This window comes from Microtus ochrogaster, chromosome 7, assembly GCF_000317375.1.
Source record: "Microtus ochrogaster isolate Prairie Vole_2 chromosome 7, MicOch1.0, whole genome shotgun sequence".
Lineage (NCBI taxonomy): Eukaryota > Metazoa > Chordata > Mammalia > Rodentia > Cricetidae > Microtus > Microtus ochrogaster.
The window spans coordinates 29,019,824-29,030,748 of NC_022014.1; the positions used below are offsets into that span (position 1 = coordinate 29,019,824).

General features: G+C 46.5%; 1 protein-coding gene across 2 annotated transcripts in view; it reads left to right on the forward strand.

Annotated features, from left to right (window-relative positions):
* Positions 1 to 10,925, forward strand: part of Polr2a (RNA polymerase II subunit A) — a 24,642-nt gene that overhangs the window by 5,624 nt on the left and 8,093 nt on the right. For both annotated transcript variants that reach the window (XM_026780368.1, XM_005349761.3), the window contains exons 2-19: positions 291 to 423; positions 560 to 696; positions 787 to 960; positions 1,364 to 1,645; positions 1,924 to 2,085; positions 2,205 to 2,425; positions 2,628 to 2,760; positions 3,992 to 4,116; positions 4,230 to 4,440; positions 5,458 to 5,667; positions 5,751 to 5,919; positions 6,053 to 6,147; positions 6,280 to 6,483; positions 7,192 to 7,414; positions 7,559 to 7,742; positions 8,318 to 8,489; positions 8,580 to 8,685; positions 8,781 to 8,986. In XM_026780368.1, the coding sequence (XP_026636169.1) occupies positions 291 to 423; positions 560 to 696; positions 787 to 960; positions 1,364 to 1,645; positions 1,924 to 2,085; positions 2,205 to 2,425; positions 2,628 to 2,760; positions 3,992 to 4,116; positions 4,230 to 4,440; positions 5,458 to 5,667; positions 5,751 to 5,919; positions 6,053 to 6,147; positions 6,280 to 6,483; positions 7,192 to 7,414; positions 7,559 to 7,742; positions 8,318 to 8,489; positions 8,580 to 8,685; positions 8,781 to 8,986 (3,147 nt within the window). The remainder of the gene's footprint in view (positions 1 to 290; positions 424 to 559; positions 697 to 786; positions 961 to 1,363; positions 1,646 to 1,923; positions 2,086 to 2,204; positions 2,426 to 2,627; positions 2,761 to 3,991; positions 4,117 to 4,229; positions 4,441 to 5,457; positions 5,668 to 5,750; positions 5,920 to 6,052; positions 6,148 to 6,279; positions 6,484 to 7,191; positions 7,415 to 7,558; positions 7,743 to 8,317; positions 8,490 to 8,579; positions 8,686 to 8,780; positions 8,987 to 10,925) is intronic.

Sequence of the window (10,925 nt, forward strand, 5' to 3'; positions counted from 1 at the left end):
ATTTATTTATTTATTTATTTATTTATTTTAGTGTTCTGCCTGCATGTATGCCTGCAGGTCAGAAGAGGGCACCAGATCTCATTATGGATGGTTGTGAGCCACCATGTGGTTGCTGGGAATTGAACTCAGGATCTCTGGAGCCAGTGCTCTTAACCTCTGAGCCCCTGACATTCCCATTTCATACTGGGTTAAAGAAGTGGTATGGGATTTTCTTAGGCTTTAGTGTATAACTCTGTAGCTCTGCAAACTAGGACTCGTACTTAGTTGGTGCTGGCTTTTCTTTTGTGCAGAAACGGATGTCTGTGACAGAGGGTGGCATCAAATACCCAGAGACAACCGAGGGAGGTCGCCCCAAGCTTGGGGGACTCATGGATCCACGGCAGGGAGTTATTGAGCGAACTGGTCGCTGTCAAACATGTGCAGGTAAGTGCTGGGTCAGAGGGATCCACAATGGGACAGTTTTAGATCCTTAAAGCCAGGAATAGGTCACTACCTAAAAGTCTAGTCTCTTGAGGTCATTGGGAACTTTCAAGAAAGTGCTCGGTATGTTTTTCCACAGGTAACATGACTGAGTGTCCTGGCCACTTTGGCCACATCGAACTGGCCAAGCCTGTGTTTCATGTGGGTTTCCTGGTGAAGACAATGAAGGTTTTACGCTGTGTCTGTTTCTTCTGCTCCAAACTGCTCGTGGATTCCGTGAGTAGGGCATGATCCCTAGTCTAGGAGGGCAGTTGCTAGCTGAGGCAGGGGACAGCTCCAATTGACCCTGCTCTATTCTTTCCCCAGAACAACCCAAAGATTAAGGACATCCTGGCCAAATCTAAGGGGCAGCCCAAGAAACGGCTTACACACGTCTATGACCTTTGCAAGGGCAAAAACATCTGTGAAGGTGGAGAAGAAATGGACAACAAGTTTGGTGTGGAGCAGCCTGAGGGGGATGAGGATCTGACCAAAGAGAAGGTGACAGGGACTGGCTGAGACCCGGGAAGCTGTTGTGAGAGAAAGACACATGCTGTAGAGTCACATGGAGGGCTTTTTATTGGGGGAAAAGGGGAGAGGGGAGACCGGCCTCTGGGGATGTGAGTGGCAGAAGAGAAAAGAGGCAGAGAGAGTGAGAGACACAGAAGGTGGGCAAGCCCACCTTTTGAAAGGGAACATAGTGAATGTGCACAGGAGGTGCTCTTAGTGGCTGCAGCTGAGGGCATATCCTGTCAGGACCCTAAGGGCAGGCCAGTACAGATGCCTGAATACTAGCAAAAGTAGCTGTAGAAAACGGGGTGAAATGACACAGAACTGTGGGATGTACTGGCCTAGTGTGGCAGGAGTGGCCCAGTCCTAGGTTCTGATGGATCTTCTTTGGAAGGGCCATGGTGGCTGCGGGCGGTACCAGCCACGGATCCGGCGCTCTGGCCTGGAGCTGTATGCTGAGTGGAAACATGTTAATGAAGACTCTCAGGAGAAGAAGATCTTGCTGAGTCCAGAGCGAGTCCACGAAATCTTCAAGCGCATCTCAGACGAGGAGTGTTTTGTTCTGGGCATGGAGCCTCGTTACGCCCGGCCTGAGTGGATGATTGTCACGGTGTTGCCTGTGCCTCCTCTCTCCGTGCGTCCTGCTGTGGTGATGCAGGGTTCTGCCCGCAACCAGGTCAGCTGTTCTTAGGACTGCATCGTGGGTGCATAGCTAGCATGTGACTAGAAGATGGTTTCAGATAGACCAGTGGCATAGCATGTGTGTGTAAAGGGCCAGGTGGACCAATCTAAGTTGAAAATAGTTTGCCACTTGATAGCTGTGTGACCTTTAAAGTTGCCCTTTCATGATCGCTCAAGGTATTATAAGGGGAGTCATGCTGTGTATCTGGCACGTGTGTGCTGAGCACCCAGGTAGTGGTAGCCTGACTGATGATGTTGATTTTTTTGCTTCAGGATGATCTGACTCACAAACTGGCTGACATCGTGAAGATCAATAATCAGCTGCGGCGAAATGAGCAGAATGGCGCGGCTGCCCATGTCATCGCAGAGGATGTGAAGCTCCTCCAGTTCCATGTGGCCACCATGGTGGACAATGAATTGCCCGGCTTACCCCGTGTGCGTCTACACACTCTTGCCCTATGGATTGGAGCCAGGGTGGAGGCCAGGATGAATAAATATACTCGAGGAGAACCCAGTACTGACTGCCTGGGTATCCTTCCTGTGTTTTCTTATAGGCCATGCAGAAGTCTGGCCGTCCCCTCAAGTCCTTGAAGCAACGGTTGAAGGGCAAGGAAGGACGGGTTCGAGGGAATCTAATGGGCAAACGAGTGGACTTCTCAGCCCGTACTGTCATCACTCCCGACCCTAACCTATCCATTGACCAAGTTGGTGTGCCCCGCTCCATTGCTGCCAACATGACCTTTGCAGAGATTGTCACTCCCTTCAACATTGACAGGTGTGCTTTAGTCCATTAACCTTGCTAAGGTGGTGGGGCACGTGTTCTCAGAAGTGTGCCTTCCTCATCTGGAAGAGACAGCTTGGAGTGAGGAGGGGTGTTGAGGTTTGTGTTTGGCATCCACTTGTGGTTTGGGGATGAAGGCGGGAATGGGAGCTTTTTGGAAAGTATTTTGTTCATTTCATACTTCTTTTCTTCTTAGACTTCAGGAATTAGTACGCAGGGGAAACAGCCAGTATCCAGGAGCAAAGTACATCATTCGAGACAACGGTGATCGAATTGACTTGCGTTTCCATCCTAAACCCAGTGACCTGCACCTGCAGACTGGCTATAAGGCATGTAATAAGCTATGGCCCTTCATTAATCACCAGGGCCGGAAGCCTCCTATACAATGGGAACTGGCTTAGATTTAAGCTTGTTGAGTGGTGGTTGTTTTAGGGAGGTGGGAGTGCTTTGGGTTTTGGTTTTGTTTTGTTTTTTAAATATTTATTTATTATGTATACAACATTCTGCCTCGATGTATGCCCGCATGCCAGAGGAGGGCGCCAGATCTCAGTACAGGTGGTTGCTGGGAATTGAACTCAGGATCTCTGGAAGAGCAGTCAGTACTCTTAACCTCTGAGCCATCTCTCCAGCCCTTTTGGTTTTTCGAGACAGGGTTTCTCTGTGACTTTGGAGCCTGTCCTGGAACTAGCTCTGTAGACCAGGCTGGTCTCGAACTCACAGAGATCCGCCTGCCTCTGCCTCCCGAGTGCTGGGATTAAAGGCGTGCGCCACCATCGCCCGGCTCCAGCCCTTTTTTTGTGACAGGTTTTCACCATATACCCCAGGCTAACCTGGACCTCAATTTTTTGTGTTTGTTTTGGGTGGGTTTTTTTGTTTTTGTTTTGTGTGTGGGAGGGTGTTGCTCTGTGGTTTTTTTTGTTGTTGTTGTTGTTGTTTGTTTGTTTTGTTTTTTGGCTTGGTTTGGTTTTCTCAAGACAAGGTTTCTCTGTATAGCCCTATCTGTCCTGGAATACTCTCCCCAGGCTGCTTCGATCTGTCTGCCTCTGCCTCCCCAGTACTGGGATTAAAGGAGTGCACCCCCACTGCTGGGTAGCTGACAGACTCAAATTCATGTTGCTCCTGCCTTAGGCTCCTTAAGTGCTGGTGTGTGCCACTACTGATACTGGGTGCCTTTTGTTTTAAAGGGGTGTGCTGCCAGCCATTGACATCCCTAGTAAGCAGCCGGGCGGTGGTGGCGCACGCCTTTAATCCCAGCACTCGGGAGGCAGAGGCAGGCGGATCTCTGTGAGTTCGAGACCAGCCTGGTCTACAAGAGCTAGTTCCAGGACAGGCTCCAAAATCACAGAGAAACCCTGTCTCGAAAAACCAAAAAAAAAAAAAAAAGACATCCCTAGTAAGCTGATGTTGGACCAGAGCTGTACAAAAGGGGTGTTTAATATGTTTTCAGTGAAATACAGCATACTATCATCTCTCTTCCAGTTTATGAGAGACTCTAGGTCCACTGTCCCTTCATTCTAGTGTACCTCCTTCCTGAGCCCTGTTCTGTACCCGCCCTTCCAGGTGGAGCGGCACATGTGTGACGGGGACATCGTTATCTTCAATCGTCAGCCAACTTTGCACAAAATGTCCATGATGGGGCATCGGGTCCGCATCCTCCCTTGGTCTACTTTTCGCTTGAATCTTAGGTCAGTTCTGTACTTGAGGGGAATCAGACTAAGATGGGAACAGGCCAGGCAATTCTATCAGTTGTCACTGAAGACATAGTCCCAACTCGGAGTTCCTTCTCTCTTGGCTACAGTGTGACAACGCCATACAATGCAGACTTTGATGGGGATGAGATGAATTTGCACCTGCCACAGTCTCTGGAGACACGGGCAGAGATCCAGGAGTTGGCCATGGTGCCTCGAATGATTGTCACCCCCCAGAGCAATCGACCTGTCATGGGTATTGTGCAAGACACGCTCACAGCAGTACGCAAATTCACGAAGAGAGATGTCTTCCTGGAGCGGGTATGTGATCCAAATGGAAACTTTGGTGGGCAAAAGGATTGAAGGTCTTAAAGTATGAAAGAGCCAGGGAAGCAGGGAAGGAGAGCTATAGTGGTTTTGTTGTTTTGTTGGGTTTTTTTTTTTTTTTTTGGTTTTTCAAGATAGAATTTCTCTGTAGCTTTGGAGCCAGTCCTGGAACAAGCTCTTGTAGACCAGGCTGGCCTTGAACTCACAGAGATCCGCCTGTCTCTGCCTCCCGAGTGCTGGGATTAAAGGCTTGTACCACCACCACCGGTTGGTGAAATTAAATTTTCTTTAATTTCATATTTTGTCTTTAAAATAGAGATAAGGAGCCAGGCGGTGGTTCCCAGGACAGGAACCAAAAAGCTACGGAGAAACCCTGTCTCGAAAATCCAAAAAAAGGAAAAAATAAAATAAAGATAAGGAAAAGTATATCCTTGTTAAACTTTTTTTTTTTCCCCCGAGACAGGGTTTTTCTGTTGTTTTGGAGCCTGTCCTGGAACTAGCTCTTGTAGACCAGGCTGGTCTTGAACTCACAGAGATCCACCGCCTCTGCCTCCCAAGTGCTGGGATTAAAGGCGTGCACCACCACCGCCCAGCCTTGTTAAACTTTTATCACTTTATTTTTGCCTTTACTTATTTCCTAATAAGTAAAAGAAAAGATCTTATTATTGCTATAATTTTTTTTAAACTAAAAATTTGGAAGATTAGCCAGGCACTGGTGGCACTCGCCTTTAATCCCAGTACTTGGGGAGACAGAGGCAGGCGGATCTCTGTGAGTTTGAGGCCAGCCTGGTCTACAAAGCAAGTTCTAGGACAGCCAGAGATACACAGAGAAACCTTATCTCGAAAAATTGAAGAAAAAAAAATTGGAAGACACTTCTAGCATCATTTTGCTTCTAAAATCTGGCTTTCCTTGTTGGATAGAAAGCTTCCCAAATATTCCTGAGAGAAGGAAACTTAAGATCTGACTTTCTCCTTCCCCCTTTTCTTTCTTTTCTTGCTGTTACCTCATAGGGTGAAGTGATGAACCTTTTAATGTTCCTGTCCACGTGGGATGGGAAGGTTCCACAGCCAGCTATCCTCAAACCCCGACCCCTGTGGACAGGCAAGCAGATCTTCTCACTCATCATACCTGGTCACATCAATTGCATCCGTACCCACAGCACTCATCCTGATGATGAAGACAGTGGCCCTTACAAGCACATCTCTCCTGGAGACACCAAAGTAAGGCCTGGCTCCTGGGTATATGGATAAAAGATTTGGACTTGGGAATGAGAACAAAATTTTGAGTGCGCTCTTATCCACAGGTGGTGGTGGAGAATGGAGAGCTTATCATGGGCATCCTTTGTAAGAAGTCTCTGGGCACCTCAGCAGGCTCTCTGGTTCACATCTCCTACCTAGAGATGGGTCATGATATCACTCGCCTCTTCTACTCCAACATTCAGACTGTCATCAACAACTGGCTCCTCATTGAGGGCAAGTGCTTCCAAATCAGATATGGAACTCCTTTCCCTCTTATTGTTTATCATTCCTTTGTTTACACTCTCTTCACAGGATGCCTTAGAGTCCAAAATGATTGACTGTTGCTAATGCTTTTCTTTCTCCCTAGGTCATACCATTGGCATTGGAGACTCCATTGCTGATTCCAAGACTTACCAGGACATCCAGAACACTATTAAGAAGGCTAAACAAGATGTAATAGAGGTGAGAAGGAGGCTGGGCAGAGAAGAGCGTCTTAGGGAATTTGAATTTAACATCCACAAGAGCAAAATGGATATAAGAGTTTAGAGGAAAGGGGCATAGAGACTCATGTGTCAATGAAAACACTGTCCCTAGGTCATTGAGAAGGCTCACAACAATGAACTGGAACCCACCCCAGGAAACACATTACGTCAAACATTTGAGAATCAAGTGAATCGCATTCTCAATGATGCTCGAGATAAAACTGGCTCCTCTGCACAGAAATCCCTGTCTGAATACAACAACTTCAAGTCCATGGTGGTGTCTGGAGCTAAAGGTTCCAAGATCAACATCTCCCAGGTAAGAATTTTTTTGAGATATGAGGACTATGCCAGAGTCTGGAGGGGGAGAGGGCAGCTGTGTCTATGTTTTGGTGTGGGGAAAGATGGAAAAATAGTAGGGATCCCCCTACTACCACTGCAATGTTGGGGCTTGAAACAAGGTCCAATTACATATGAATGGTCTGTTTTTCTTTTTTTCTAAGCACATGTTCTTGCTGTGTACCTCATGTTGAATTTGCAATTAGTAACCTGCCTCCTCTTAAGTTCTAGGATTATAGGCATGTGCCTCTATTCCTGGCCTTTTTTTTTTGGCGGGGGGGGGGGGCTTTCAAGAGGGTTTTCTTTTTTTTTTTTTTAAAGATTTATTTATTTATTATGTATACAACTTTCTGCTTCCATGTATACCCACACGCCAGAGGAGGGCGCCAGATCTCATTACAGATGGTTTGGAGCCACCATGTGGTTGCTGGGAATTGAACTCCGGACCTCTGGAAGAGCAGACGGTGCTCTTAACCACTGAGCCATCTCTCCAGCCCCTCAAGAGGGTTTTCTGTAGCTTTGGAGCCTGTCCTGGAACTAGCTCTTGTAGTCCGACTGGTCTTGAACTCACAGAGATCCACCTGCCTCTGCCTCCTATGTGCTAGGATTAAAGATGTGCGTCACCACCACCTGGCTTTATTCTTAAGGCAAGGGAAAGTTTTATGCAGCCTCTTTTTCTGTTTCCTAGGTCATTGCTGTTGTGGGGCAGCAGAACGTGGAGGGCAAACGGATCCCATTTGGATTTAAGCATCGGACTCTTCCTCACTTTATCAAGGATGATTATGGTCCTGAGAGTCGAGGTTTTGTAGAGAACTCATACTTGGCTGGTCTCACACCCACTGAGTTCTTCTTCCATGCCATGGGAGGACGAGAAGGTCTCATCGACACAGCCGTTAAGACTGCTGAGACTGGTAAGGCCTTTTCTGAGTGCAGATGGGGGTGGGGCTTCTTGGGCTATAGGTTTCTGTTCCCCAAGATGAATTTTGTCCTCTAGATCTTTGAGCTCTGTCACCTTTTTGCTTGCCTCAGGTCTTTCTCTTGACTCCCTTTCCCAGGGTATATTCAGCGAAGGCTGATAAAATCCATGGAGTCGGTAATGGTGAAATATGACGCAACTGTGCGGAACTCCATCAACCAAGTGGTTCAGCTGCGCTATGGAGAAGACGGCCTCGCAGGCGAGAGCGTTGAGTTCCAGAATCTGGCTACACTTAAACCTTCTAACAAAGCTTTTGAGAAGAAGTAAGGAGGCAGCACACAGATGGTTCCCACCCCTGGGCCATAGTGCCTGTGTTAAATTATTTGCCTTAGAGAAGTGACCTAATGCGTCTTGCAGCAGGCTTTACTTTCAGAACACCATTTCTCCATCCATTAGAAATAGTTGCTGCAGCTGGGCGATGGTGGCGCACGCCTTTAATCCCAGCACTCGGGAGGCAGAGACAGGCGGATCTCTGTGAGTTCGAGACCAGCCTGGTCTACAAGAGCTAGTTCCAGGACAGGACAGGCTCCAAAACCACAGAGACACCCTGTCTCGAAAAACCCAAAAAAAAAAAAAAAAAAAAGAAATAGTTGCTGCATGGGAAGAGAGTGGATCCAGAGGTGGATTTGAGATCGGCCCCTATTTTGTCCCTAGTAATAGTTCAAGTGTGGCTCCCATCAGCTGGCCTGGGGTCTGGGTCTTATACAAGATCCTTGCCTCCAAAGCCCTGTTCCTTCCAAGTGATCTGTGCACATTGGAAAAAACTCACACTATACCTTATGGGGGTGAGAACACAAAGCCCATGTGTCCGCTAATTTCACCCCCTTGTCACCTTCAGGTTCCGTTTTGATTATACCAATGAGAGAGCCCTGCGGCGAACTCTACAGGAGGATCTGGTAAAGGATGTGCTGAGCAATGCACACATACAGAATGAACTGGAACGGGAATTTGAGCGGATGCGTGAGGATCGGGAAGTTCTCAGGGTCATCTTCCCAACTGGTGACAGCAAGGTACCCGCAGATGAGAAGTGCTAGACTAGAGAGGTCCTACTGTTGCACAGTGTAGTGTTGACAGTCCTGCTTCAATCCCTGCTCTCTCAGGTGGTCCTGCCCTGTAACCTCCTGCGTATGATCTGGAATGCTCAGAAAATCTTCCACATCAACCCTCGTCTTCCCTCTGACCTGCACCCCATCAAAGTGGTAGAGGGTAAGTAGTGCCACTTTGATGACTCCAGGCTAGACTGGAGGGTGAGAGTCTGCTATGGCCTGCTCTGACAATCTCTTTGCCTCATTGGGCCCCAGGAGTCAAGGAATTGAGCAAAAAGTTGGTCATCGTGAACGGGGATGACCCACTAAGTCGGCAGGCGCAGGAGAATGCCACGTTGCTCTTCAACATCCACCTAAGATCCACACTCTGCTCCAGACGCATGGCTGAGGAGTTCCGACTAAGTGGAGAGGCCTTTGACTGGCTGCTTGGGGAGATAGAGTCCAAGTTCAACCAAGCCATTGTGAGTGTTGATGTTTCTCTTCAGCCTTGAGTTTTATTCCTTTTTCTTATTGGTTTCTCTGGTTCCCAGTAATCGCCCATTTCTCTCCACATTGCTTGATATCTTTGCAAGGCTGCTATGCACAGCTATGCCATTGTATCACAGCAACATTAAAAGGAACAGGGATTGGCAGTCCCATGTAAAAGAAACTGAGCTTCATCTGAAGTGACCACCAAGCAGTGCTTATTCAGAAAATTAGTGTCATGACTAGGATATGAAATTACAGCAGTCTTTATTTTCCTACAGTGTCTACTACTGTATGAGAATTCTAATTCAGATAAATATAGGAAATAAAAGAAGTTAGTAGAAAAGAAATTGTAGGCACTGGACCAGGTTTTCACTGTCTTTGAGGATTTTAGAGAATAATGGAAGGATGGAAAGGCATTATAATGGAACTGGAGAGAGGTGGCTCAGCAGTTAAGAGCATTTGTTGCTCCTGAGGGGAACTAGGTTCAATTTTCAACATGTGCTCACAACTGTAAGGTTCTTTATAGGCACCGGGCAAAAAAGTAATACAAAGACATACACATAAGCAAAATACCCATATACATTTTAAAAGTAATAATGGATGGGTGTGGTGACATGCCTTTAGTCCCAGCACTTGGGAGGCAGAGACAGATCTCTTGAGTTTGAGGCCAGCCTAGTCTACAGAGAAAGTTCCAGGACAGCCAGGGCTACACAGAGAAACCCTGTCTCATAATAATAATGATAATGATAATAATGGGAACTGGAAAGACGGCTCAGTTGTTTAAAGCACTTGTTATTCTTGCATAGGATATGGATTTAATTTACCTACATGGTAACCCAAAAAAATCTTAAATTCTACTTCCAGGCATCCATTGTCCTCTTCTGACCCTTGTGGGTACCAGCCACACATATGTGCAAGTAAAAGTTAAAAGGAAAACATAACTGACATACTTCTGAATCTAAAATGAATCTAGGGTCAACACATTAGTTAATGCATTAGAGGGGCTGGAAAGATGGCACAGTGGTTAAGAAAGAGCACTGGCTATTCTTGCAGAGGATCTGACATTCTCTCACATGCCAGTAAAGTACCAGTGCACATTTAAAAAAAAAATGCATTAGTGCCAGGTGGTGGTGCATACCTTTAATCCCAAAACTCGGGAGGTAGAGGTAGGTAGATCTCTGAGTTTGAGGCCAGTCTGGTTTACATTAGCAAGTTCCAGGATAGCCAGGGCTTCATAGAGAAACCCTGTCTCGAAAAACCAAATTATAATAATAGGAAATACATCACCATTGAAAGAGTAACTTAAATGGAAAGACAACCCCTAAAATTCAGATGTTATTAAATGTCTCTTATCTCCAAAGTATCTATAGACTTTGCACAGTCCTTACAAAATTGCAGTGGGCTTTTAAGGCACAAATTTACAAGTTGATCCTAATGAAATCCATATGGAAATACAAATGACTCAGAATAAACAAATTCATCTTTGAAAGATCAAACAGAACTAGTATATAATAGCTCAACAGGTAATGATACTTGCCACCAAGCCTGAGAACCTGTGTCTGTCTCCATAACCTCCATGAGCCCCCGTGACGTAAGGTGCGCATTGACTTTGGAGACAGGTTACAAGAGCTGTCTGGAACTAGCTCGTGTGCCATGACATGCATGAGCTTACACAAACACACATATAGGCCTCGTGGAGTTTGTAGACGTGGGCTGGAGAGATGGCTCAGTGGTTTAGAACAATGGCTACTTTTCCAAAGGACCTGAGTTCAATCCTAGTACCTACATGATGGTTTATAATTGTAACTGCCATCAAGGATCTAACTGCTGGCCTCTGTGGGCACCAGCATATACACGCTGCACAGGCACACATGCAGGCGAAACACCCACAGACATAAAACAAAAATTTCTTTTTTTTTTTTTTTTTTTTTT